Source organism: Oncorhynchus masou, unplaced genomic scaffold (assembly GCF_036934945.1).
Source record: "Oncorhynchus masou masou isolate Uvic2021 unplaced genomic scaffold, UVic_Omas_1.1 unplaced_scaffold_4648, whole genome shotgun sequence".
NCBI classification, from domain to species: domain Eukaryota; kingdom Metazoa; phylum Chordata; class Actinopteri; order Salmoniformes; family Salmonidae; genus Oncorhynchus; species Oncorhynchus masou.
In genome coordinates, this window is record NW_027011043.1 from 1 (window position 1) to 26,702 (window position 26,702).

General features: G+C 43.5%; 2 protein-coding genes across 3 annotated transcripts; both read left to right on the forward strand.

Annotated features, from left to right (window-relative positions):
* Positions 1-177: 177 nt before the first annotated feature.
* On the forward strand, positions 178-6,059 carry LOC135535246 (legumain-like). Of its 2 annotated transcripts, XM_064961934.1 has the most exons (5): positions 178-397; positions 2,112-2,282; positions 3,038-3,105; positions 5,021-5,143; positions 5,611-6,059. In XM_064961934.1, exons 1-4 carry the CDS (start codon positions 221-223, stop codon positions 5,130-5,132), a joined length of 528 nt encoding a protein of 175 aa, XP_064818006.1. In that variant the 5' UTR covers positions 178-220; the 3' UTR covers positions 5,133-5,143; positions 5,611-6,059. The 2 variants fall into 2 exon arrangements, with proteins under 2 accessions (XP_064818006.1, XP_064818005.1); XM_064961933.1 differs by having other exon boundaries at positions 181-397; positions 5,021-6,059.
* A 5,183-nt stretch (positions 6,060-11,242) lies between these two features.
* Positions 11,243-22,862, forward strand: LOC135535245 (calcineurin B homologous protein 1-like; the record flags this gene model as incomplete). Its single annotated transcript, XM_064961932.1, has 4 exons — positions 11,243-11,639; positions 13,579-13,651; positions 20,555-20,635; positions 22,735-22,862. Coding segments are annotated over exons 1-4 (349 nt in total), but the record flags the coding sequence as incomplete, so codon positions are not given.
* Between the last annotated feature and the right edge of the window lie 3,840 nt (positions 22,863-26,702).

A 26,702-nucleotide genomic window follows, 5' to 3' on the forward strand; every position in this document is an offset into this window, starting at 1 on the left:
AACCAACTGGGGGTCTCTGTGTTGAACCAACTGGGGTTTGTAAGTCGCTCTGGATAAGAGCGTCTGCTAAATGACTTAAATGTAAATGTCTCTGTGTTGAACCAACTGGGGGTCTCTATGTTGAACCAACTGGGGGTCTCTGTGTTGAACCAACTGGGGGTCTCTGTGTTGAACCAACTATATCTATATTTGTGTAATCTTTCCCTAGACTCTGGCCAATATGAAGGTAAAGTCTTTTCAAGGTAATGCCAACGCCCGGCCTGCCCCCCCCATGACCCTGCAGCCTGTAGTGGAGCCAGGTCTAATCCCCAGCCCTGACGTCCCTATGGCCATCCTCAATAGGACATACACAGCCACAGCCAAGGAGTATCTCTACCAGCTCTACTCACACCTCAAGGTAATTGTTACGTTCCCCAGTTTCTGTGTTGTGTGTGTGTGTGTGTGTGTGTGTGAAATTCCCCCAATCAGCTGATTGTTCAGCCCCATTGATGATTGGAGCTGACCTCTACCCTCTTGTCAGAAACAGCTGTCTTCCATTCTCCTTCTGAAGCTGTAAAAGTGTTTTGATCAGGGGGAGAGGCCTTATTGTTATATCCTGTGTTGGTTGTTTCTCAAGAGCTTTTTTTGTGAAGTGTTTTTGTAGCTGGTCATTTGTTTATGTCCAAAGGACTGTTGTGATCATTTAAATTGTTTTGTTATTCTGTTTTTGTTCCAAGGGGGAAAGGGGAAGGCACCTTGGGTGTGCTTAGGCAAGAGGCCTGCGGGTATACATAACCTGTAGTATTTACTGTCTATACACACCCTAAGACCTGGGCGGACCACCCCTGTATTTGCTTAGTGCACCAGGTGGTGCTAAGTTAGGTAGGAGAGGGTAGGTTGACCGTGTGACAGAATAAATTCCTTGTAAACGGTACCGGTCTCCCCAGCTCTGACCCAGCAGTCCCACACCTCTTTCACTCCACGGGGAGTTTTTTAAATTATTTTTTTTTACCTTTATTTAACCTTTATTTATTTAACAAGGCGGTGAGGCAGTTAAGAAAAAATTCTTATTTACAATAACAGCCTAGGAACAGCGGGTTATCTGCCTGTTCAGGGGCAGAACGACAGATTTGTACCTTCTCAGCTCAGGGGTTTGAACTCGCAACCTTCCGGTTACTAGTCCTACACTCTAACCACTAGGCTACCCTGCCTCCTCTACACTCTAACTACTAGGGTACCTGCCGCCTCTACACTCTAACCACTAGGCTACCCTGCCTCCTCTACACTCTAACCACTAGGTTACCTGCCTCCTCTACACTCTAACCACTAGGGTACCTGCCTCCTCTACACTCTAACCAATAGGGTACCTGCCTCCTCTACACTCTAACCACTAGGCTACCATGCCTCCTCTACACTCTAACCACTAGGCTACCCTGCCGCCCCTCCCCTCTAACCACTAGGCTACCCTGCCGCCCCTCCCCTCTAACCACTAGGCTACCCTGCCGCCTCTACACTCTAACCACTAGGCTGCCCTGCACGCCCTTCCCCTCTAACCACTAGGCTACCTGCCGCCCCTCCCCCTCTAACCACTAGGCTACCCTGCCGCCCCTACACTCTAACCACTAGGCTACCCTGCCGCCCCTCCCCTCTAACCACTAGGCTACCCTGCCGCCTCTACACTCTAACCACTAGGCTACCCTGCCGCCCCTCCCCTCTAACCACTAGGCTACCCTGCCGCCTCTACACTCTAACCACTAGGCTACCCTGCCGCCCCTCCCCTCTAACCACTAGGCTACCCTGCCGCCTCTACACTCTAACCACTGCGTTCCATCTCTGAGAGGCGTAATGGACAGGAAATAGTGTTTACTTTACACTTCTTTAAACTTTTTTTTTTTAAGTTATTATTTCCTGACGAACCTGGGTTGTATGTATCTGGGCACACGGTAATGGAAACCAAAGTGTTTCTCAATGAAGTCGCATGGTACCTCCCCATTTCGCTCTATTTCGGATCGTTTTCCGTTTAGTGCCTAATGATCATGACCCGGGCTTTATCATAAGATGCTTCTGTTATTTAATAGAAGTGGGGACCTTGGAGAACTGTTCTGGTTGTCTGTGTCCTGTGTGTCCACTAGGCGGTTGAGCAGCTGAGACAGAAGATGGTGAAGGTGGTGCAGTGTGTGACGGGCGTTAACCACGAGAATCCGAAAATTCTGAGTGTGAAGATGGATCTGACGCAGCACCAGTGCTACAAGGATGCTGTCAGTCATTACAAGACACATTGCTCAGACTGGTTTTCCACTGAGGTACGTACAGCCCGGCCCAGCCCCCAGGGTACCCCAGCTCTGACCCAGCCCCAAGGTCTGACCCAGCCCTGACCCAGGCCTCCCCAGCTCTGACCCAGGCCTCCCCAGCCCTGACCCAGGCCTCCCCAGCTCTGACCCAGCCCCAAGGTCTGACCCAGCCCCAAGGTCTGACCCAGCCCTGACCCAGGCCTCCCCAGCTCTGACCCAGGCCTCCCCAGCTCTGACCCAGGCCTCCCCAGCTCTGACCCAGGCCTCCCCAGCTCTGACCCAGCCTCCCAGCTCTGACCCAGGCCTCCCCACCTCTGACCCAGGCCTCCCCAGCTCTGACCCAGGCCTCCCCAGCTCTGACCCAGCCCCAAGGTCTCCCCAGCTCTGACCCAGCCCCAAGGTCTCCCAGCTCTGACCCAGCCCCAAGGTCTCCCCAGCTCTGACCCAGCCCCAAGGTCTCCCCAGCTCTGACCCAGCCCCAAGGCCTCCCCAGCTCTGACCCAGCCCTCACCAGCTCTGACCCAGCCCTCCCCAGCTCTGGACCCAGCCCTCACCAGCTCTGACCCAGCCCTCACCAGCTCTGACCCAGCCCTCACTAGCTCTGACCCAGCTCTGACCCAGCCCTCACCAGCTCTGACCCAGCCCTCACCAGCTCTGACCCAGCCCCCAAGTCTCTCCACAGCTCTGTCCCAGTTGTCATTGTTGTGATTTTAAGTTAGATCAGAGTACAGTATGTGGAAGTTGTGACGTGTGTTCTTGTGTTGCAGTATGGGTATCATCTGCGGCACCTGTATGCGTTGTTCAACCTGTGTGGGTCAGGATATCGAACAGATTGGTACTGTATCCATCTCATACCTCTTTTTACACCTTCCCACAAGGATTCTGATCAATTAAAATTCTATTCAGAAAATTCCACATTTTCCTCATTGAAGATACAGTGCCTTGCGAAAGTATTCGGCCCCCTTGAACTTTGCGACCTTTTGCCACATTTCAGGCTTCAAACATAAAGATATAAAACTGTATTTTTTTTGTGATGAATCAACAACAAGTGGGACACAATCATGAAGTGGAACAACATTTATTGGATATTTCAAACTTTTTTAACAAATCAAAAACTGAAAAATTGGGCGTGCAAAATTATTCAGCCCCCTTTACTTTCAGTGCAGCAAACTCTCTCCAGAAGTTCAGTGAGGATCTCTGAATGATCCAATGTTGACCTAAATGACTAATGATGATAAATACAATCCACCTGTGTGTAATCAAGTCTCCGTATAAATGCACCTGCACTGTGATAGTCTCAGAGGTCCGTTAAAAGCGCAGAGAGCATCATGAAGAACAAGGAACACACCAGGCAGGTCCGAGATACTGTTGTGAAGAAGTTTAAAGCCGGAGTTTGGATACAAAAGATTTCCCAAGCTTTAAACATCCCAAGGAGCACTGTGCAAGCGATAATATTGAAATGGAAGGAGTATCAGACCACTGCAAATCTACCAAGACCTGGCCGTCCCTCTAAACTTTCAGCTCTTACAAGGAGAAGACTGATCAGAGATGCAGCCAAGAGGCCCATGATCACTCTGGATGAACTGCAGAGATCTACAGCTGAGGTGGGAGACTCTGTCCATAGGACAACAATCAGTCGTATATTGCACAAATCTGGCCTTTATGGAAGAGTGGCAAGAAGGAAGCCATTTCTTAAAGATATCCATAAAAAGTGTTGTTTAAAGTTTGCCACAAGCCACCTGGGAGACACACCAAACATGTGGAAGAAGGTGCCCTGGTCAGATGAAACCAAAATTGAACTTTTGGCAACAATGCAAAACGTTATGTTTAGCGTAAAAGCAACACAGCTCATCACCCTGAACACACCATCTCCACTGTCAGACATGGTGGTGGCAGCATCATGGTTTGGGCCTGCTTTTCTTCAGCAGGGACAGGGAAGATGGTTGAAATTGATGGGAAGATGGATGGAGCCAAATACAGGACCATTCTGGAAGAAAACCTGATGGAGTCTGCAAAGACCTGAGACTGGGACGGAGATTTGTCTTCCAACGAGACAATGATCCAAAACATAAAGCAAAATCTACAATGGAATGGTTCAAAAATAAACATATCCAGGTGTTAGAATGGCCAAGTCAAAGTCCAGACCTGAATCCAATTGAGAATCTGTGGAAAGAACTGAAAACTGCTGTTCACAAATGCTCTCCATCCAACCTCACTGAGCTCGAGCTGTTTTTGCAAGGAGGAATGGGAAAAAAAATTCAGTCTCTCGACGTGCAAAACTGTTAGAGACATACCCCAAGCGACTTACAGCTGTAATCGCAGCAAAGGTGGCGCTACAAAGTATTAACTTAAGGGGGCTGAATAATTTTGCACGCCCAATTTTTCAGTTTTGATTTGTTAAAAAAGTTTGAAATATCCAATAAATGTCGTTCCACTTCATGATTGTGTCCCACTTGTTGTTGATTCATCACAAAAAAATACAGTTTTATATCTTTATGTTTGAAGCCTGAAATGTGGCAAAAGGTCGCAAAGTTCAAGGGGGCCGAATACTTTCGCAAGGCACTGTAATTGGAAGTGACCCCAACCTTGCGTTACATGTTAAAATTCAAGCTTTTCAATGAAGACAAGTTTCACTAATGTACGATTTGACCAACAAAAACAAAAAATTGTTTTTTTGTTTAAGGTTTATTTCATTTCCAGTGAGCTGCTTCCATGGTCTAATCGTGTTATTTTTCTGTCTCCCCCCTCAGTATCCTGATGACAATCGAGAAAGTGTGTCTAGTTGAAGAGAGAAACCTCCAATCAGGTTGCTGTGTCTACAGACAGGGGTGTCTGAGAAGACGAGTCTCGTCTTTTCACTGACAAGAAATAAAGTTTGAATCTTTTTTATTTTTTAATCACTACTCTCTTCTAATCATAGCTTTGATTTCAAACTTGTTTTTTTTCCCCTCCGGTTTTAATGAGACCTTTTTTTAAATATGTTTTTTTTCATGTTGAAATTATATCTATACTATATCCCTGTGACAGTTTGTTTTGATTTTGATGAGAAGAATGTTTTTTTAATTTTTTTACTGCTCTGATTTCTATGAACACTGAGAGGAGATCTGGAGCCAGTTTGCCCACTTGGTTGTCAGCTCTGCTTTGCAGGTAGCTCTGCTCTGCTCTGCTGGTAGCTCTGCTCTGCTGGTAGCTCTGCTCTGCTCTGCAGGAAGCTCTGCTCTGCTGGTAGCTCTGCTCTGCTGGTAGCTCTGCTGCAGTAGGGTGAAGTTCACCTAGTTTCTGATCTTAATGTCAGTTCTGCTCCCCCCCTCCCACTAATGGTTAAGTTTATGACTTGTAGAAGGGGAAGCAGATCCGAGAAGGGACTTCACCCCTGAGCGAGACTGACCTGGAGGTGGAATCCTGCAGCATCACACATGATCTGCAATATAGCCTGATCCTTTAAAAACAGGAGATTGGGTTATGTTGATGTTGTCACACGGATTTTGAAATATAACCTGGACAGTCTAAAACCGCTGTGGACTAGTCATTGCTCTCGCCGTCGGAACCTTCTATATCTAGTCAAGGTTTAATTAAGATATTGCCCGAGTCAGATAATTGTTATCATATTAGGATTGTTTTGAGTTAAACGATACAGCTGCTGTACCTGGTTTTGCTGAGGATAGGTACAACAGACACGATGCTCTTTTTTTAAAAGGTGAGGTTTCTGAATGTTCGTCTAGGAGGCGGTGGAAGGAATTGAGGAGCAGACTCCAGCAATTGTGTGAATAAAACAACCATTTTGAAGTGGAGATTGGTTTGCTCATAATTCAGTATTGTTTAATGGTTGCCATGACATTCTTAATAGTAATGTTTGTTTTTTTTAAACCAGGTAAGTAGTCATTTACAGCAACAACCTGGGGAATAGTTATAGAGGAGAGGAATGAGCCAATTGTAAACTGGGGATTTTTTATTTATATTTTTTTATTTCACCTTTATTTAACCAGGTAGGCTAGTTGAGAACACCTTTATTTAACCAGGTAGGCTAGTTGAGAACACCTTTATTTAACCAGGTAGGCTAGTTGAGAACACCTTTATTTAACCAGGTAGGCTAGTTGAGGACACCTTTATTTAACCAGGTAGGCTAGTTGAGGACACCTTTATTTAACCAGGTAGGCTAGTTGAGGACACCTTTATTTAACCAGGTAGGCTAGTTGAGGACACCTTTATTTAACCAGGTAGGCTAGTTGAGGACACCTTTATTTAACCAGGTAGGCTAGTTGAGGACACCTTTATTTAACCAGGTAGGCTAGTTGAGGACACCTTTATTTAACCAGGTAGGCTAGTTGAGGACACCTTTATTTAACCAGGTAGGCTAGTTGAGGACACCTTTATTTAACCAGGTAGGCTAGTTGAGGACACCTTTATTTAACCAGGTAGGCTAGTTGAGGACACCTTTATTTAACCAGGTAGGCTAGTTGAGGACACCTTTATTTAACCAGGTAGGCTAGTTGAGAACAAGTTCTCATTTACAATTGTGACCTGGCCAAGATAAAGCAAAGCAGTTCGACACATACAACAACAACACAGAGTTACACATGGAGTAAAACAAACATACAGTCAATAATACAGTATCAACAAGTCTTTATACGATGTGAGCAAATGAGGTGAGATAAGGGAGGTAAAGGCAAAAAAAGGCCATGGTGGCAAAGTAAATACAATATAGCAAGTAAAACACTGGAATGGTCGATTTGCAATGGAAGAATGTGCAAAGTAGAAATAAAAATAATGGGGTGCAAAGGAGCTAAATAAATAAAATTAAATACAGTAGGGAAAGAGGGAGTTGTTTGGGCTAAAATATAGGTGGGCTATGTACAGGTGCAGTAATCTGTGAGCTGCTCTGACAGTTGGTGCTTAAAGCTAGTGAGGGAGATAAGTGTTTCCAGTTTCAGTGCTTTTTGTAGTTCCTTCCAGTCATTGGCAGCAGAGAACTGGAAGGAGAGGTGGCCAAAGAAAGAATTGGTTTTGGGGGTGACTAGAGAGATATACCTGCTGGAGCGTGTGCTACAGGTGGGAGATGCTATGGTGACCAGCGAGCTGAGATAAGGGGGGACTTTACCTAGCAGGGTCTTGTAGATGACATGGAGCCTGTGGGTTTGGCGACAGTATGAAGCGAGGCCAGCCAACGAGAGCGTACAGGTCGCAATGGTGGGTAGTATATGGGGCTTTGGTGACAAAACAAATTGCACTGTGATAGACTGCATCCAATTTGTTTAGGGTATTGGAGGCTATTTTGTAAATTACATCGCCAAAGTTGAGGATTGGTAGGATGGTCAGTTTTACAAGGGTATGTTTGGCAGCATGAGTGAAGGATGCTTTGTTGCGAAATAGGAAGCCAATTCTAGATTTAACTTTGGATTGGAGATGTTTGATATGGGTCTGGAAGGAGAGATTACAGTCTCACCAGACACCTAGGTATTTGTAGTTGTCCACATATTCTAAGTCAGATGATTAGGTGCCCGTATGAGGGACAGTTTAGGAATTTAGCCTGGACACCAGGGTTAACACCCCTACTCTTACGATAAGTGCCATGGGATCTTTAATGACCTCAGAGTCAGGACACCCGTTTAACATCCCATCCGAAAGACGGCACCCTACACAGGGCAGTGTCCCCAATCACTACCCTGGGGCATTGGGATCTTATTTTTAGACCAGAGGAAAGAGTGCCTCCTACTGGCCCTCCAACACCACCTGGCCTCCCATTCAGGGACTGACCAGGACCAACCCTGCTTAGCTTCAGAAGCAAACCGGTGCTATGCTGCACCACTGTAGCTCTGCGTTGTGTTGGTTGATTGAGACTATAGACGTGGACTTTGGAGATCAGGTCGTTTTAATCAAGCAGAACTCACTCTCTGCATCCTCCATCTGCATCCAGAAGGAAATAAAACATTTGTAGAGCCACATTATGTTCTGAGAATCGTCGCCTCTTTCTACAACAGATGCACAATAGGAGGGACTGGGATCATTCGAGGAGCTAAACATCCTTCACACATACAATAGCCTGCTAATACCTTAGCTAGCTATTAACCACATGTTGAATTCAGAATGTTGACATCATCCTAAAAAGTAGTTACAAGTGCATCGTAACAATACCATCCACTTATGAGTAACCTCTAAATATACATCATTATTCATGAACAAAACACTGTGTGTATGACTTTGTACTTAAAAGAATCAAACTTTTCTGAAGACAGAAAACGCGTGCCTACCTCGACGTAAGTACACACTCCCCTTCTCCCAGGATGCAGGCATGCATAACAAATCAACACAACATATTGATATATGAACCTGGTGAAATTCACATAGTACTTTAACAACTAGTACACCTGCAGGGTGGTATGCTGCTGGTTGCTGATAAAACAAACTACTGATTTGTTTTATCCCAGAACATCCAATGAAGAAATTGTGCACAGATGTCAATTCAATGTCTATTCTTCCACGTTGATGTTTGGTTTTTGCCATCAACAAAGTCTAGCTGGCCAGATTATTTTCTTTTGAATTCCTGCAGTGAAAATCTGCACCTATTATCTCCCGGAGAACTACATTCTACAGGAAGGGGAACACAAATGTTACTCAGGAGGGTTAAACAAATCCTGAGTTAGGAGGCAGAAAAAAATGATTTTGACTTGGATTCCAATTTCTAGCAGCATCTGGTCTCCCATCCAGGGGGTCAGTCCCTGGACCAACCCTGCTTAGTGTAACAGTATAGCTTCCGTCCCTCTCCTCGACCCTCTGCACACATCAACAACTGACACCCACGAAGCATCGTTACCAATCAGTCCACAAAAAATGCCTTTGCAGAGCAATGGTGGAACAACTTTTTATTTATTATTATTTTTTATTAACAACAAATCAATACATAAAGCACATGAGGGAACACAAGCATACATAGATAACAAACAATAGACAATCGAGCTAGGGGTACAATATCACATTACAATTACACACGGGACCTTAAGGGACATGCATATACTTACAATTCTAACAGCTGTTTTGTTCGTAGAGCATTTAACCGTCTTGAAATACAGTTCAATTTATTTTTGTAGGGTACGAAAATGTGGTTTTCTGTTTGTAAATTTACATTTGTGTATATGAAATTTGGCCAAAAGAATAATGAAATTAATTACATAAAAATGTTTCCGCTTATTTCTATTGTATGTAAAGAATCCAAACAGTACATCTCTCCACAAAAGTGTCAAATTTTCATAAATGTGTTCAATTATAAACCCACTGATGTCTTGCCAGTTTTCTTCCATTAATACAATGCCAAAAAAGATTGCCAAACTGTTTCTGGGTGGTCATTACAAAAGGAGCAATTTGAGTTGATGTTTTCCTTAAACTTCTTCATATAGTGGTTGGCAGGATAATATTTATGGATAATTTTAAAGGAAACTTCCTTAATTTTGTTAACAAGTAGGTATGTGTGTGGCAACATCCAAACTTTTTCCCCAAGAGATATTATCAATAAATCCATTCCAATAAGGCATGACATGACATAAGGTATAGATACAACATCCTGCTGAAACACGGATCGTATCGCTCTGTTGTCGAATGGACCAAAAGAGAAACAAATCAATGGTGGAACAACTACTTCGAGGTCTCGCGAGCAAGTGACGTCACCGATTGAAACGCCGTGAGCCCGCACCACCGCAAAGTAACTAGCCATTTCACATCGGTGACATTAGCTTCAGAGCCAAGGTAGCAGTGGGATGCTGGGTGATTTGCTGCTGGCCCAAGTCACACCTTTCAATGCAAAGCCTGTACAATAACTACAGTGTCTTCACAAAGTGTTCATGGTGTGTTAGATACCATTCTATTCTCTCCAGTCCAGCCATTATAATGAGCCATCCGTCCTCCCCTCAGCAGCCTCCATTGATATATGTAGTTATGTTTTTTTGGAATCCTGTTTCCATCCTGCCCAGCAGGTAACGGAATGTACATTAAATCGTGCAATTAAGCAATAAGGCCAGAGAAGGTATATGGTAACTCCGCATTGCGTCGTCCACAGCTGTCAGCCAATCAGCATTCAGGGCTTGAACCACCCAGTTTATAATCGCCAATATACCATAGAAGAAGTGGTGCTGATGAGCCCTTCCCAACAATCAAGTTTATGCTGGCAACCATAGGTTGCCTAGTGGTTAGAGCGTTGGAATTGAACCTGAAAGGTTGCGAGATCGAATCCCCTAGCTGACAAGGTAAAATGTGAACAAGGCAAGGCCATTAACCCACTCGGCCAGCAATGTAAATAATAATTTGTTATTAACTGATTTGTTTAGTTAAATAAAGGTTAAATAGCAGCATAGCGCTAGTTAAAACTTGTCAAATAAAGTTATGTCTATTTTGATATTGGTCATCTGGATGCCATGGTGACATGCCAATTAGGTAACGTAACGGCAACCCGTTACGAATGACCAGTACAACGGTCTCGTGTCGAGGTGCTCTGCGAAAGGCTCTTCTATAATATTGTGTCTGTCAGCTAACAAGTGCCGCCACCTACTGTACTGGAGTGTGTAGTAAAATCACGGGCTGTCACTTGTTCCCACAGCCACAAAGTCATAATTATTGCCTAAACCCCGCCTATTCCTACAATTTATCTTCTTAAATTCAGATTTGAATCCTAAACCATGAGTTTAACCACACTGCTAATCGTATGCGTAACTCTAAACTTAAATGAAGACCAACCCAATCGCAGCGTTGAAGTGCTCTTTCTATTTTATTTTTAATTCAAAATACAGATCAACAATTTACGTTCTTACATTACAGCAAAACAGAACGCAGGTATTAATGAGAAAATACTGGAACAAACAAACGAAACATATTTTTTAAATAAACAATTCTAGTGCAATTGTAATCATAGAAAAAAATGTTATTATAATCATTTAATTTCCATTCGACTCACTCTGCGTGACTACGTCATGAATTCGGCGCTTCAGGCGTGACCCCGCCTGACCTCTTCACAGTGCTGAACAGAGCAAACTGACAGCTCTCCGGTCAGCTGTTTCACAGGCGAACTCGGAATAATCATTAAAAAGAACGATTATAAGGAAATTATTAACGGTAGACAATTGGATTCAACGTAGACTATCGAAACGTTGCGAAATTTGCTAGCTTGCTTCGTTTATATCCAGTTTTTTTTTTCTCTGTCTCTCTCTTCCGCTAGTTAGCACGAATCAGCAAACGTTAGCTAACAAATCTCTTCGAAACCTGCGTCAAACAACTTGTTAGCGTAACTAGGGATTTTGTTGTGAAGGAAGGACTTTACAATGGGATCCAGAGCATCGACATTACTGAGAGAAGAGGAGATTGAAGAAATCAAAAAGGAGACAGGCTGTGAGTTGACTTCTCCACTTTTACCAAAGCGGGTGTGGGGCCAACGAGCCGTTAATGACAAGCTCTCACTATCTTGTAATATCATAGCACGTTGTTATTTCACATAACTAGTTAAGCTATATATACAAAAGTATGTTGGCACCCTTTTCAAAATAGTGGATTCGGCTATTTCAGCCACACCCGTTGCTGACAGGTGTATTAAATCGAGCACGCAGCCGTAGACAAACATTGGCAGTAGAATGGCCTTACTGAAGAGCTCCCGTCATAGGGTGACACATTCTCATCATGTCAGTTTGTCAAATTTCTTCCCTGCTAGAGCTGCCCCCCGGTCAGCTGTAAGTGCTGTTATTGTGAAGTGGGAATGTCAAGGAGTGGTAGGTAACACAATCTCACAGAACTGGACTGCCGAGTGCTGAAGCATGTAGGTCGTTAAAAAAAATAGTCTGTCCTCGGTTTCAACGCTCAATAACAAGTTACAAACTGCCTCTGGAAGCAACTTCAACACAATAACTGTTTGTCGAGAGCTTCATGAAATGGGTTTCCATGGTCGAGCAGTCGCACACGAGCCTAAGATCACCACGCTCAATGCCAAGCGTCAGCTGAAGTGGTGTAAAGCTCGCCGCCATTGGACTCTGGAGCAGTGGAAACACGCTCTCTGGAGTGATGTATCACGCTTCACCATCTGCCACTCCGACGGACTAATCTGGGTTTGCCCCAATTCATAGTACTAGCTATAAAGTTTGGTGGTTGAGGAATAATGGTCTGGGGCTGTTTTTCATGGTTCAGACTTGGCCACTTAGTTCCAGGGAAGGGAAATCTTAATGCTACAGCATACAATGACATTCTAGATTATTCTGTGCAGCCAATATTTTGGAAACAGTTTGAGGAATGCCCTTTCCTGTTTCAGTGCCCGTCCTCACTAATGCCCGTGGTTGAATGGAAGCAAGTCCCCAGCAGCAATGTTCCTACATCTAGTGGAAAGCCTTCCCAGAAGAGTGGAGCCTGTTATAGCAGCAATGTTCCTACATCTAGTGGAAAGCCTTCCCAGAAGAGTGGAGGCTGTTATAGCAGCAATGTTCCTACATCTAGTGGAAAGCCTTCCCAGAAGAGTGGAGGCTGTTATAGCAGCAATGTTCCTACATCTAGTAGAGAGCCTTCCCAGAAGAGTGGAGGCTGTTATAGCAGCAACGTTCAACATCCAGTGGAAAGCCTTCCCAGAAAGCCTTCCCAGAAGAGTGGAGGCTGTTATAGCAGCAACGTTCCAACATCTAGTGGAAAGCCTTCCCAGAAGAGTGGAGGCTGTTATAGCAGCAACGTTCCAACAACTAGTGGAAAGCCTTCCCAGAAGAGTGGAGGCTGTTATAGCAGCAATGTTCCAACATCTAGTGGAAAGCCTTCCCAGAAGAGTGGAGGCTGTTATAGCAGCAATGTTCCTACATCTAGTGGAAAGCCTTGCCAGAAGAGTGGAAGCTGTTATAGCAGCAACGTTCCAACATCCAGTGGAAAGCCTTCCCAGAAGAGCGGAGGCTGTTATAGCAGCAACGGAGAGACCAACTCCATATTAATGCCTACGATTTTGGAATGAGATGTTTAACGAGCAGGTGTCCACATACTTTGATGAATGTAGTGTTATGTATACTGGTGTTGTGATATGTAATGCCTGGTGACGGTGAGTTTTGGGTTTCTCTGCTAATCTGTGACTTGAGCAGAGCCATTATTGTTACCAGAGGAAAGCTCTACTAAATCATTACACGCGTGTGTTAGTCCAGTGGATCACGACAATGAAACAAACTACTGACAAAGTATGGACAAGCTACCAATCTCCTTCACATCATCGTAGTCCTGTGTAGAAGTGTTGTTCGTACATTAAGACCTGAGGCCTTTAATAAAAGCATGATCTCAACTATCCCTGTCACTGACATGGTGTGTTTCTTTGCAGTTTCCCACAGCCAGATCACCCGGCTCTACAGTCGCTTCACCAGCTTGGACAAAGGAGAGAACGGCACGCTCAGGTACAGACAGCAGCCCCATCACGCAATTCCACTGGGACACGCACACACACAACAAGCTTGATGAAACACTCGGGGTGCGTTCGTAAATTCACTTTGGCTGTCTACTCCGATTTTCAGAGCACTCTCGCCTGAGTGTGCCAGAGGGCAGAATAACTGATGAATTTAAGAACACTCAACACTCGCTGAATATGACCGGTGTCTGTAAACTTTGGCAAAAAAAAAGCATAAATAAATTGTTGCCAGCAGCAGGGTTACAGTCACCAACGCTCTGGATAACATGAAAACAGCCTAACCAGCTCTGCTAGGGAGAGTAAAATGGTCCGTGTGAGATGTTCTGTCATTTGTGTCTGGAAGTAGCTGACAAGCTAGCCAACGTTAGCTTGGGTCAGAACGATCGGATCAACCCTTCTCCTTGGCCAGAGCGTCCAGTGTGCACTCTGAAAGCTCGGGAGAGCGAAAAGCTCAGAATTTACCGATGCCCAGAGCGCACTCTGAACGCTCTCTTGCACTCCAGATTGAATTTACGAACACACCCTCAGACTTCCAGCCAAACACTGAAGTCATAGCCATGACATGATAGGCCTACACAGAAAGGAGGACAAGGGGAATCTGTGATGTCCTCTGACTCTCTGTGGGAGGGGGGGGCATTAGTGATGTGGGGGGGGATCCATAGTTGCAATATTATTTTTGGACGATATTAAATCTATTTGACTCGTATCATTTAAAAAAAAATATATAAATAAATATATATATTGCAACTGTAGGTGGTGTTAGCCAAAACTCAGCTATTTTTAATCCTATAGCTTGTTCTCAGTCATTTTAAATAAAATAGGGGGGCCTTTTTTCAGCACTTATTCCCTTATTTTAGTTTTCTTACGCTCTTGTCTCTCTACAGCAGATATAGTGAGGAATATGTTTGGAACATCAAATCACAGTATCGAATCGCAAATTCATATAGAATCACTGTTCATGTAGAATCACTGTTCATATAGAATCACACTGTTCATATAGAATCACACTGTTCATATAGAATCACACTGTTCATATAGAATCACACTGTTCATATAGAATCACACTGTTCATATAGATTCTCACTTCATATAGAATCTCACTATTCATGGAGAATCTCACTATTCATATAGAATCAGAATACATGTAGAATCACTGTTCATATAGAATCTCACTATTCATATAGAATCACACTTCATATAGAATCTCACTATTCATGGAGAATCACACTTCATATAGAATCAGAATACATGTAGAATCACTGTTCATATAGAATCACACTATTCGTGTAGAATCACACTATTCGTGTAGAATCTCACTATTCGTATAGCATCACACATGTCTAGTTAATTTCAAAATAGCACCTAGGTATGGTGATAATATCCTACGGTGAGGTTCCTGGGAATTCCCAGCCCTAGGAGGCATTGTAAATGATTTACAATTCATTTAAATTAGAGCTAATGGTGTTTGTCCACTGGAAAATAGTTGATTTATGTCGATAGCTGCTGTTCTTTACGTTCTATTGGTTATGGAATGTAGTCTCTTCGTTAAGAGAGTATTGAGGATGTGAGACAGCTGTAAGACATTTACTTGACTGTTCATGATTGCCCTTCGTCCCCATATCACTTCTCTGTGACCATCAGAGCCAACTTGGCAATGTTGTGTAGGAACACAGTATGCCTCCATGCCAGTGAATATCGCTTAGAGGCACGTGACCATTTTCCTTACTTCAAAGTGGCCGTGTAAGTACAGAATGTTCTGAGCTGATGTGATTTTGAAGTTTTTCGCCTCGACCTGGGTTGGCAGGGTAGCCTAGTGGTTAGAGAGTTGGACTAGTAACCAAAAGGTTGCAAGTTCAAATCCCCGAGCTGACAAGGTACAAATCTGTCGTTCTGCCCCTGGACAGCCAGTTAACCCACTGTTCCTAGGCCGTCATTGAAAATAATAATTTGTTCTTAACTGACTTGCCTAGTTAAATATATGTAAAATAAAAAACCTCTGGTCTGTGAAAACACTACTCCTTTGGTTCAAGAGGCTTCCCAAGATTCATCACTCTTGGCTCGGGCGTTGCCTGCAGTACCCTACTACCCATACTGGTGTGTGTGTCACTGGGGACGCTGAAGAAACAGATTGTTTTGACCGGAGTCTGACAACTCGAACTTCGATATGAACTGCAGCACTTGCGTGCCACAGACCTCACTATGTAGTTCTTTATTTCCACATCTAGTGATGGCGAGTAAGCACGACATTGCTAACAGACGTGGGAGACGGTGTGATTGACCTCTGAGATCTCAATTGCTCGCTGACCTTCAGAGGGAAAACAATCGGTCATTTTTAAATCCCATCACAGTTCAACTCCAGCTCTGTTCTCTCTCTGAGTGGCCGAGGCTCTATAGTTTTCACCCACTATGCAGAAAGAAACCTCCGGGATTCCAGCCACACATTGACTCCATTTATCCAGTCCGTCTATGAAATGATGTTACTACTGACTATTAAGTCGGGTGGGGGGGTCATTTAACCGGGTGTAATACTGAAAATTAACTGCACCACTTTGTCTGTTTACACACAACAAGTGTGGGTTTTCTATGTCCTCTCAATGAAGCGTCCAGTCTGTATTGGGGTATACAGTGGCGCTGGGCCGGATTTTAAAGCTGGTCCGGTGAATCCAAGGTGACCTGTCTTAATCATTCATCAGTTGCCACAACACTACAGCCACGTCAGGTATACAGTGGAACTAGCATGCAGTCTGTATTGGGGTATACAGTGGAGCTAGCATACAGTCTGTATTGGGGTATACAGTGGAGCTAGCATGCAGTCTGTATTGGGGTATACAGTGGAGCTAGCATGCAGTCTGTATTGAGGTATGCAGTGGGGCTAGCATGCAGTCTGTATTGGGGTATACAGTGGAGCTAGCGTCCAGTCTGTATTGGGGTATACAGTGGAGCTAGCGTCCAGTCTGTATTGGGGTATAAGTGGGCTAGCGTCCAGTCTGTATTTATACAGTGGAGCTAGCGTCCAGTCTGTATTGGGGTATACAGTGGAGCTAGCGTCCAGTCTGTATTGGGGTATACAGTGGAGCTAGCGTCCAGTCTGTATTGGGGTATACAGTGGAGCTAGCGTCCAGTCTGTATTGGGGTATACAGTGGAGCTAGCATGCAGTCTGTATTGGGGTATACAGTGGAGCTAGCATACAGTCTGTATTGGGGTATACAGTGGGGCTAGCATGCAGTCTGTATTGGGGTATACAGTGGGGCTAGCATGCAGTCTGTATTGGGGTATACAGTGGGGCTAGCATGCAGTCTGTATTGGGGTATACAGTGGCGCTGGGCCAAGGTGACTTGTCTTAATCATTCATCAGTTGCCACAACACTACAGCCACGTCAGGTATACAGTGGAACTAGCATGCAGTCTGTATTGGGGTATACAGTGGAGCTAGCATGCAGCTGTATAGCATGCAATCTGTATTGGGTATACAGTGGAGCTAGCGTCCAGTCTGTATTGGGGTATACAGTGGAGCTAGCGTCAGTCTGTATTGGGGTATACAGTGGCGCTGGGCCGGATTTTAAAGTCCGGTGATGACTGTCTTAATCATTCATCAGTTGACACAACACTACAGCCACGTCAGGTATACAGTGGAGCTAGCATGCAGTCTGTATTGGGGTATACAGTGGAGCTAGCGTCCAGTCTGTATTGGGGTATACAGTGGAGCTGGAGCGTCAGTCTGTATTGGGGTATACAGTGGAGCTAGCGTCCAGTCTGTATTGGGGTATACAGTGTATCCAGTCTGTATTAGGGTATACAGTGGAGCTAGCGTCCAGTCTGTATTGGGGTATACAGTGGAGCTAGCGTCCAGTCTGTATTGGGGTATACAGTGGAGCTAGCGTCAGTCTGTATTGGGGTATACAGTGGAGCTAGCATTGGGGTATACAGTGGAGCTGCGTCCAGTCTGTATTAGGGTATACAGTGGAGCTAGCGTCCAGTCTGTATTGGGGTATACAGTGGAGCTAGCGTCAGTCTGTATTGGGGTATACAGTGGAGCTAGCGTCCAGTCCGTATTGGGGTATACAGTGGAGCTAGCGTCCAGTCTGTATTGGGGTATACAGTGGAGCTAGCGTCCCAGTCTGTATTGGGGTATACAGTGGAGCTAGCGTCTGTATTGGGGTATACAGTGGAGCTAGCGTCCAGTCTGTCAGTGGAGCAGTCTCTGTATTGGGGTATACAGTGGAGCTAGGCGTCTGTGATTGGGGTTACAGTCTAGCGTCCAGTCTGTATTGGGGTATACAGTGGAGCTGGCGTCCAGTCTGTATTGGGGTATACAGTGGAGCTGGCGTCCAGTCGGTATTGGGGTATACAGTGGGGCTAGCGTGCAGTTCTGCCCACAAATGGCCACTCCAATACCTTGACTTTGTTGTCCTTAAGCCATTTTGCCAGAACTTTGGAAGTATGCTTGGGGTCATTGTCCATTTGGAAGACCCATTTGCGACCAAGCTTTAACTTCCTGACTGATGTCTTGAGATGTTGCTTCAATATATCCACATAATTTCCCTGCCTCATGATGCCATCTATATGAAGAGCACCAGTCCCTCCTGCAGCAGACCACCCCCACAACATGATGCTGCCATCCCCGTGCTTCACAGTTGGGATGGTGTTCTTGACTTGCAAGCCCCCCCTTTTTCCTCCAAACATAACGATGGTCATTAAGGCCAAACAGTTCTATTTTGTTTCATCAGACCAGAGGACATTTCTCCAAAAAGTACAACCTTTGTCCCCATGTGCAGTTGTAAACCATAGTCTGGCTTTTTTATGGGGGTTTTGGAGCAGTGGCTTCTTCCTTGCTGAGCGGCCTTTCAGGTTGTGTCAATATATGACTCGTTTTACTGTGGATATAGATACTTTTGTATCTGTTTCCTCCAGCATCCGCACAAGGTCCTTTGCACTTTTCACACCAAAGTACATTTATCTCTAGGAGACCGCTCCTTCCTGACTGGTATGACGGCTGTGTGGTCCCATGGGGTTTATACTTGCGTACTATTGTTTGTAGATGAATGTGGTACCTTCAGGCGTTTGGAAAATGCTCCCAAGGATGAACCAGACTTGTGGAGGTCTACAACAAAAAAATTCTGAGGTCTTGGCTGATTTCTTTTAATTTCCACATGATGTCAAACAGAGGCACTGGGTTTGAATGTAGGCCTTGAAATACATCCAAAGGTACACCTCAAATTGACCTAAGTGAAATGTGATATCATTTCAACAAGACATTGCCCAGAGTGATGTGTGATATCATTTCAACAAGACATTGCCCAGAGTGATGTGTGATATCATTTCAACAAGACTTTGCCCAGAGTGATGTGTGATATCATTTCTACAAGACATTGCCCAGAGTGATGTGTGATATCATTTCTACAAGACATTGCCCAGAGTGATGTGTGATATCATTTCAACAACACTTTGCCCAGAGTGATGTGTGATATCATTTCTACAAGACATTGCCCAGAGTGATGTGTGATATCATTTCAACAAGACATTACCCAGAGTGATGTGTGATATCATTTCAACAAGACTTTGCCCAGAGTGATGTGTGATATCATTTCAACAAGACATTACCCAGAGTGATGTGTGATATCATTTCAACAAGACATTACCCAGAGTGATGTGTGATATCATTTCAACAAGACATTACCCAGAGTGATGTGTGATATCATTTCAACAAGACATTACCCAGAGTGATGTGTGATATCATTTCAACAAGACATTGCCCAGAGTGATGTGTGATATCATTTCAACAAGACTTTGCCCAGAGTGATGTGTGATATCATTTCAACAAGACATTGCCCAGAGTGATGTGTGATATCATTTCAACAAGACTTTGCCCAGAGTGATGTGTGATATCATTTCTACAAGACATTGCCCAGAGTGATGTGTGATATCATTTCAACAAGACATTACCCAGAGTGATGTGTGATATCATTTCAACAAGACATTGCCCAGAGTGATGTGTGATATCATTTCTACAAGACATTGCCCAGAGTGATGTGTGATATCATTTCAACAAGACATTGCCCAGAGTGATGTGTGATATCATTTCAACAAGACTTTGCCCAGAGTGATGTGTGATATCATTTCAACAAGACATTACCCAGAGTGATGTGTGATATCATTTCAACAAGACTTTGCCCAGAGTGATGTGTGATATCATTTCAACAAGACATTGCCCAGAGTGATGTGTGATATCATTTCAACAAGACTTTGCCCAGAGTGATGTGTGATATCATTTCAACAAGACATTACAGAGTGATGTGTGATATCATTTCAACAAGACTTTGCCCAGAGTGATGTGTGATATCATTTCAACAAGACATTACCCAGAGTGATGTGTGATATCATTTCAACAAGACTTTGCCCAGAGTGATGTGTGATATCATTTCAACAAGACATTACCCAGAGTGATGTGTGATATCATTTCAACAAGACATTACCCAGAGTGATGTGTGATATCATTTCAACAAGACATTACCCAGAGTGATGTGTGATATCATTTCAACAAGACATTACCCAGAGTGATGTGTGATATCATTTCAACAAGACATTGCCCAGAGTGATGTCAGTATCTCTCCACTCATCTGCTGGTCTTTGATCCATGGTGTGTGATTGGAAGTGGGGTCAAACTCATAGGATGCGTTTTTAAACAGGCAGCCCAATTCTGATATGTTTCACTAATTGATCTTTCGACCAATCCGATCAGCACTGAAAAAGATCAGATGTGATTGGTCAAAAGACCTATTAGTTGGGGGGGTGGGAGATCAGAATTGGGCTGTCTGTGTAAACGCAGCCTTGGAAAATAGTTCCCTTTGTTGTTGTTGGGTAAATTCTTCCTCTCCTCTCCTGTTTCTGAAGTCGGGAAGATTTCCAACGGATCCCGGAGTTGGCCATCAATCCTCTGGGAGACAGAATCATCAATGCCTTCTTTCCCGAGGGGTGAGTAGTATGTGTTTCCCTGATTTCCTTTAAAGATGCACATAGCTTTGACTCGAGTCACTCACCACACGAACAAACCCATTTAGTAATGTATGTTAAACATACAGTAGACATTCCTTTGTTTGAGTCTACCTTAACATTGTATTTATATTGTAATGCATTTTCTTAAGTTTTTAAGTGCGTAAAACCGGTTGTGCTGGTCTTTGAAATTCACATGAAAGTTTCGTGTTTTTTTTCGACAACATGCCTCGGATAGACCTAATATCATTACAATCCCAAAACAAACAGCCTCGGATAGACCTAATATCATTACAATCCCAAAACAAACAGCCTCGGATAGACCTAATATCATTACAATCCCAAAACAAACAGCCTCGGATAGACCTAATATCATTACAATCCCAAAACAAACAGCCTCGGATAGACCTAATATCATTACACTCCCAAAACAAACAGCCTCGGATAGACCTAATATCATTACACTCCCAAAACAAACAGCCTCGGATAGACCTAATATCATTACAATCCCAAAACAAACAGCCTCGGATAGACCTAATATCATTACAATCCCAAAACAAACAGCCTCGGATAGACCTAATATCATTACAATCCCAAAACGTAGTGTGTAGACAACTTAATTTTAGCTTTTAACAATGTCATGGCCGCAGTCAAATTCCATGTGACCATTTGAGTCACAGTAACTAGGCTTCTCTAAAACGGCGCTCTGATGCTGCTGAATTTGTAAGTCGCTCTGGATAAGAGCGTCTGCTAAATGACTTAAATGTAATGTAAATGTAAATGGTCATTAGTAGCCTACCAAGCTTGTTAACGACCAGTCGCTATTGGCCTGGTACTCGGGGCTCTATTGTCCCTCCATCAGGTCCTAATGACCTGGTACTCAGGGCTCTATTGTCCCTCCATCAGGTCCTAATCACCTGGTACTCAGAGCTCTAATGTCCCCTCCATCAGGTCCTAATCACCTGGTACTCAGAGCTCTAATGTCCCTCCGTCAGGTCCTAATCACCTGGTACTCAGGGCTCTATCGTCCCTCCGTCAGGTCCTATGGACTGGTACTCAGAGCTCTATTGTCCCTCCATCAGGTCCTAATGACCTGGTACTCAGGGCTTTATTTCCCCTCCATCAGGTTGCTAATGGCCTGGTACTCAGGGCTTTATTTCCCCTCCATCAGGTTGCTAATGGCCTGGTACTCAGGGCTTTATTTCCCCTCCATCAGGTTGCTAATGGCCTGGTACTCAGGGCTCTATTGTCCCTCCATCAGGTCCTAATTGACCTGGTACTCAGAGCTCTATCGTCCCTCCGTCAGGTCCTATGGACTGGTACTCAGAGCTCTAATGTCCCTCCGTCAGGTCCTAATCACCTGGTACTCAGGGCTCTATTGTCCCTCCAGGTCCTAATGGCCTGGTACTCAGGGCTCTATTCCCTGTTCAAAGGCACTTTCAAAGGCATCTTTTGTCTTGTCCATTTAAACTCTACATGGCACACATACACAATCCATGTCTCAATTGTCTCAAGGCTTAAACAATATCAGTTAACCCGTCTCCTTCCCTTCATTCTACACTGAATTGAAGTGGATTTAACACTTGACATCAATAAGGGATTGTAGCATTCACCTGGTCAGTGTATAGCCTAAGGTTTCTATCATAACTAGTGTTGTATAATCAACTGTAATTTAACCCTATTATAGGAGGACCAGTTTCAAATCCTGTCTTTGTTAATTGCTCAACATGGAATTGATGCGTTTGCACACTCCCCTCGGAAATCTATTTTTATTCAGTTGTGATCACTTGTATTGTAAATACTATAAAATAATACCACGGTAAGTCCAAGCAGATAGTGTCTGCTAAATGACCGCCACAGCCCTAGTCATGTGGGCCACAATGAATAGCCTGGTATTAGAAGGTTGCGTTGGTCTAAGGTGTCATGACCAATCATGTGAATTACCTGTTTTGCTGTGTGTCTATTCAGCAAATTATACAGCTTAAAAATAGAAATATCCTATGTCTCAATGAAGGCTCTTCTGGTCAGGTTGATGTAATTGTTGTTGTCCCGGCTGTGTGTTTTTTTTTTTTCTTTCTCAGGGAGGACCAGGTGAACTTCAGGGGCTTCATGAGAACCTTGGCTCACTTCCGACCTATAGAAGACAACGAGAAGAACAAGGACCCCACTGCCTCTGAACCTCTCAACAGCAGGACCAATAAGCTGCTCTGTAAGTCTAATCAGAGGGTGGGGTCCTAGCCCGAGTCCCAGATCTGTTTGTGCCGTCTTGACAATAAATGATGAGTGACAAGGAGTCAAGACAGCACAAACAGAACTGCGACAGGCAGATCAGTTGACAATTTCCTATAGAGTACTAAACTCCGTTAAAAACGAAACGTCCGCTCACTGTCAACTGCGTTTATTTTCAGCAAACTTGTAATGTGTAAATATTTATATGAACATGACAAGATTCAACAACTGAGACATAAACTGAACAAGTTCCGTAGGCATGTGACTAACAGGAAATGGAATAATGAGTCCCTGAACAAAGGGGGGGGGTCAAAATCAAAAGTAACAGTCAGTATCTGGTGTGGCCACCAGCTGAATTAAGCACTGCAGTGCATCTCCTCTTCATGGACTGCACCAGGTTTGCCTGTTATTGCTGTGAGATGTTACCTCACTCTTCCACCAAGGCACCTGCAAGTTCCCAGACATTTCTGGGGGGGGGGGGGGCAAGCCCTCACCCCTCACCCTCCGATCCAACAGGTACCAGACGTGCTCAATTGGATTAAGATCCGGGCTCTTCGCTGGCCTTGGCAGAACACTGACATTCCTGTCTTGCAGGAAATCACACACAGAACGAGTAGTATGGCTGGTGGCATTGTCATGCTGGAGGGTCATGTCAGGATGAGCCTGCAGGAAGGGTACCACATGAGGGAGGAGGATGTCTTCCCTGTAACGCACAGCGCTGAGATTGCCTGCAATGACAACAAGCTCAGTCCGATGATGCTGTGACTCACCGCCCCAGACCATGACAGACCCTCCACCTCCAAATCGATCCCGCTCCAGAGTACAGGCCTCGGTGTAACGCTCATTCCTTTGACAATAAACATGAATCCGACCATCACGCCTGGCGAGACAAAACCGTGACTCGCCAGTGAAGAGCACTTTATGTCAGTCCTGTCGGTGGGTTTGTGCCCATAGCCAACGTTGTTGCGGTGATGTCTGGTGAGGACCTGCCTTACAACAGGCCTACAAGCCCTCAGTCCAGCCTCTCTCAGCATATTGCGGACAGTCTGAGCACTGATGGAAGGATTGTGCGTTCCTGGTGTACCTTCAACAGTTGTTGTTGCCATCCTGTACCTGTCCCGCAGGTGTGGTGATCGGATGTACCGATCCTGTGCAGGTGTTGTTACACATGATCTGCCACTGCGAGGACGATCAGCTGTCCGTCCTGTCTCCCTGTTGCTCTGTCTTAGGCGTCTCACAGTACGGACATGGCAATTTATTGCCCTGGCCACATCTGCAGTCCTCATGCCTCCTTGCAGCATGCCTAAGGCACGTTCACACAGATGAGCAGGGACCCTGGGCATCTTTCTTTTGGTGTTTTTCAGAGTCAGTAGAAAGGCCTCTTTAGTGTCCCAAGTTTTCATAACTGTGACCTTAATTGCCTACCGTCTGTAAGCTGTTAGTGTCTTAACGACCGTTCCACAGGTGCATGTTCATTAATTGTTTATGGTTCATAAATAGTGTTTATAGTACAGTGTTTTATGGTTCATGGAAAATGGTGTTTAAACCCTTTACAATGAAGATCTGTGAAGTTATTTTAGATTTTTACGAATTACCTTTGAAAGACAGGGTCCTGAAAAGGGGACATTTCTTTTTTTGCTGAATACTATATACCAACAGCCTATTGGTTAACTGTACTATAGAATACTATATACCAACAGCCTATTGGTTAACTGTACTATAGAATACTATATACCAACAGCCTATTGGTTAACTGTACTATAGAATACTATATACCAACAGCCTGTTGGTTAACTGTACTATAGAATACTATATACCAACAGCCTATTGGTTAACTGTACTATATAATACTATATACCAACAGCCTATTGGTTAACTGTACTATAGAATACTATATACCAACAGCCTATTGGTTAACTGTACTATAGAATACTATATACCAACAGCCTATTGGTTAACTGTACTATAGAATACTATATACCAACAGCCTATTGGTTAACTGTACTATAGAATACTATATACCAACAGCCTTTTGGTTAACTGTACTATAGAATACTATATACCAACAGCCTATTGGTTAACTGTACTATACAATACTATATACCAACAGCCTATTGGTTAACTGTACTATACAATACTATATACCAACAGCCTATTGGTTAACTGTACTATAGAATACCATATACCAACAGCCTATTGGTTAACTGTACTATAGAATACTATATACCAACAGCCTATTGGTTAACCGTACTATAGAATACTATATACCAACAGCCTATTGGTTAACTGTACTATAGAATACTATATACCAACAGCCTATTGGTTAACTGTACTATAGAATACTATATACCAACAGCCTATTGGTTAACTGTACTATAGAATACTATATACCAACAGCCTATTGGTTAACTGTACTATAGAATACTATATACCAACAGCCTATTGGTTAACTGTACTATAGAATACTATATACCAACAGCCTATTGGTTAACTGTACTATAGAATACTATATACCAACAGCCTATTGGTTAACTGTACTATAGAATACTATATACCAACAGCCTATTGGTTAACTGTACTATACAATACTATATACCAACAGCCTGTTGGTTAACTGTACTATACAATACTATATACCAACAGCCTGTTGGTTAACTGTACTATACAATACTATATACCAACAGCCTGTTGGTTAACTGTACCTATAGAATACTATATACCAACAGCCTGTTGGTTAACTGTACTATAGAATACTATATACCAACAGCCTGTTGGTTAACTGTACTATAGAATACTATATACCAACAGCCTGTTGGTTAACTGTACTATAGAATACTATATACCAACAGCCTATTGGTTAACTGTACTATAGAATACTATATACCAACAGCCTATTGGTTAACTGTACTATACAATACTATATACCAACAGCCTATTGGTTAACTGTACTATACAATACTATATACCAACAGCCTGTTGGTTAACTGTACTATACAATACTATATACCAACAGCCTGTTGGTTAACTGTACTATACAATACTATATACCAACAGCCTGTTGGTTAACTGTACTATACAATACTATATACCAACAGCCTGTTGGTTAACTGTACTATACAATACTATATACCAACAGCCTGTTGGTTAACTGTACTATAGAATACTATATACCAACAGCCTGTTGGTTAACTGTACTATAGAATACTATATACCAACAGCCTGTTGGTTAACTGTACTATAGAATACTATATACCAACAGCCTGTTGGTTAACTGTACTATAGAATACTATATACCAACAGCCTGTTGGTTAACTGTACTATAGAATACTATATACCAACAGCCTGTTGGTTAACTGTACTATAGAATACTATATACCAACAGCCTATTGGTTAACTGTACTATAGAGATACTATATACTACAACAGCCTGTTGGTTAACTGTACTATAGAATACTATATACCAACAGCCTGTTGGTTAACTGTACTATAGAATACTATATACCAACAACCTGTTGGTTAACTGTACTATAGAATACTATATACCAACAGGCTGTTTGTTGGTTAACTGTACTATAGAATACTATATCTCTGGATAAGAGCGTCTGCTAAATGACTTAAATGTAATGTAAATGTATATACCAACTGCCTATTGGTTAACTGTACTATAGAATACTATATACCAACAGCCTATTGGTTAACTGTACTATAGAATACTATATACCAACAGGCTGTTGGTTGGTTAACTGTACTATAGAATACTATATACCAACAGGCTGTTGGTTGGTTAACTGTACTATAGAATACTATATACCAACAGGCT

What these genes read in the sequence shown, in the direction of transcription:
- LOC135535246 (XM_064961934.1), top strand. Translation starts at nt 221, where the DNA reads ATGAAGGTAAAGTCTTTTCAAGGTAATGCCAACGCCCGGCCTGCCCCC. An exon ending in CAGACTGGTTTTCCACTGAG is followed by an intron (nt 2,283 to 3,037) that starts GTACGTACAGCC and finishes CTTGTGTTGCAG; the next exon opens with TATGGGTATCATCTGCGGCA. An exon ending in TCAGGATATCGAACAGATTG is followed by an intron (nt 3,106 to 5,020) that starts GTACTGTATCCA and finishes CTCCCCCCTCAG; the next exon opens with TATCCTGATGACAATCGAGA.